The 2,787-nt window shown below is 29.8% G+C and overlaps 1 protein-coding gene across 1 annotated transcript in view; it reads right to left on the bottom strand.

The window, feature by feature from the left end:
- The window catches only part of LOC143257767 (PDZ domain-containing RING finger protein 4-like), a 23,597-nt gene extending 22,794 nt beyond the window's left edge, over positions 1–803 (bottom strand). Inside the window, exon 1 of the mRNA XM_076516801.1 lies at positions 771–803. Coding sequence (XP_076372916.1) covers positions 771–803 — 33 coding nt within the window. The remainder of the gene's footprint in view (positions 1–770) is intronic.
- Between the last annotated feature and the right edge of the window lie 1,984 nt (positions 804–2,787).

Here is a 2,787-nt window from a genome sequence, read left to right on the forward strand (position 1 = left end):
CAATAATAAGCAGTTATCTAATGTACAAGTACCAAGAACAACAATATAAGCAATTATCTAACATACAAGTACCAAGAATAACAATAAGCAGTTATCTAACATACAAGTACCAAGAATAACAATAATAAGCAGTTATCTAACATATTAAGTACCAAGCTAACAACAACAACAAGCATTATTAACATACAAGTACCAAGAACAACAATAATAAGCAATTATCTAACGCACAAGTACCAAGAACAACAATAATAAGCAGTTATCTAACATACAAATTTTCAAAGGCCAACAATAACAAAGCGGAACATCTAATGTACAGTTAAGAACAACAATAATAAGTAGTTATCTAACATACAAGTACCAAGAACAACAATAATAAGTAGTTATCTAATGTACAAGCAACCAAGAACAACAATAATATGAAGTTATCTAATGTACAAGTACCAAGAACAACAATAATAAGCAGTTATCCGATGTACAAGTACCAAGAACAACAATAATAAGCAGTTATCTAATGTACAAGCACCAAGAACAACAATAATAAGCAGAAGTTATCTAATGTACAAGTACCAAGAACAACAATAATAAGCAGTTATCTAATGTACAAGTACCAAGAACAACAATAATAAGCAGTTATCTAATGTACAAGTACCAAGAACAACAATAATAAGCAGTTATCTAATGTACAAGTACCAAGAACAACAATAATAAGCAGGTTATCTAATGTACAAGTACCAAGAACAACAACAATAATAAGCGGTTATCTAACATACAAGTACCAAGAAACAATAATAAGCAAACCCCATCTCTAGCCTTACAAGTACCAAGAACAACAATAATAAGCAGTTATCTAATGTACAAGTTACCAAGAACAACAATAATAAGCAGTTATCTAATATAAACAAGTTACCAAGAACAACAATAATAAGCAGTTATCTAATGTACAAGTACCAAGAAGGCAGCGCCCCAAGAACAAAATAATAAGCAGTTATCTAATGTACAAGTACCAAGAACAACAATAATAAGCAGTTATCTAACATTTACAAGTACCAAGAATAACAATAACAAGAAACAGTTATCTAATGCAATACAAGTACCAAGAACAACAATAATAAGCAGTTATCTAACATACAAGTACCAAGAACAACAATAATAAGAAGTTATCTAACAATGTACAAGTACCAAGAACAACAATAATAAGCAGTTATCTAATGTACAAGTACCTCAAGAACAATAATAATAAGCAGTTATCTAATGCACAAGTACCAAGAACAACAATAATAAGCAGTTATCTAATGTACAAGTACCAAGAACAACAACAATAAGCAGTTATCTAATGTACAAGTACCAAGAACAACAAGGTAAATAATAAGAAAAGAACCCAATCAAGCACCAAGGTAAGTTCACATCTAACATGTACAAGTACCAAGAACAACAATAATAAGCAGTTATCTAACATACAAGTAAGTACCAAGAACAACAATAGTTATCTAATGTACAAGTACCAAAAACAACAATAATAAGCAGTTATCTAACATACAAGTACCAAGAACAACAATAGTTATCTAATGTACAAGTACCAAGAACAACAATAATAAGCAGTTATCTAACATACAAATTTACCAAGAACAACAATAATAAGCAGTTATCTAACATACAACATACAATCAACAATAAGTAACAATCCAAGCTGAGTTACCACCAACAACATCAAGAATAACTTACTTAACTTAACTGATTATCATGAAGAGAATCAAGAATATAAGTTGCTGTTAACCTACGAGAATACCACCAACAGAATTTAAGAACAAGTTACTTAACCTGACTGATCTACCACAACAGAATTAAGAACCAAGTTACTTAACCCACTGACTACCACAACAACAATAATAAGAGAATAAGTTACTTAACCTGCTTTGACTACCACAACAGAATAAGAATAAGTTACTTAACCTGCTGACTACCACAACAGAATCAAGAATAAGTTACTTTAACCTGCTGACTACCACAACAGAATCAATAAGAATAAGTTACTCAACCTGCTGACTACCACAACAGAATCAAGAATAAGTTACTTAACCTGCTGATTACCATCAACAGAATCAAGAATAAGTTACAAAACAATTTCTTTGGAATTTTTTAAGAACATTACATACATTTGTCATGACAGTCAACAGCCTTGAATGACCCCTAGTATATATTCCAATATTCAAACTTTTAAACTCACAAAATGTTATTTAATTAAACACATTTTAATTACGTTTTTTGATCAGTGAAATGTTTACATTAGATAGACCATTTCGAGGTGTAACACTATAACTGTTCAACTTTTCCACGATTTGTGGGAACTTTGGAAGTCTCACTGAATTGAATAACTGATCAGTAATGACCTTCATTTAAATTAGTTTGTAAATTCTGTTTAAAGTATTTTGACATGAGCAATTAGTTGAGGAAAATTTCTGTATAATTCACTATTAAAGATACCTAACTAGTGTATAAAAATGTCTTATCTTACATTTTGACAATTAAAGTAAGAAAATGTAAAGGAAGAACTGAACGTAAAGGTCAATTTGGAGCCAGTTGAAAATTAATACATGTAAGAAATAATGAAACTAAAATATGACTTTATAATAATGAGTAATTCACATCTTGTATGGGTAGTTTAATGAAATCAAATATTCATATATAAAAACAGTAAGCATTATGTAAAGTTAAAAGGCAAAAATTAAGTCATCAAATTAAACATAACTTTCTATTCATACTAGAAGGAAGCCACATTGTTATCCTTCA

This window comes from Tachypleus tridentatus, chromosome 7 (genome assembly GCF_004210375.1).
Source record: "Tachypleus tridentatus isolate NWPU-2018 chromosome 7, ASM421037v1, whole genome shotgun sequence".
NCBI lineage: Eukaryota > Metazoa > Arthropoda > Merostomata > Xiphosura > Limulidae > Tachypleus > Tachypleus tridentatus.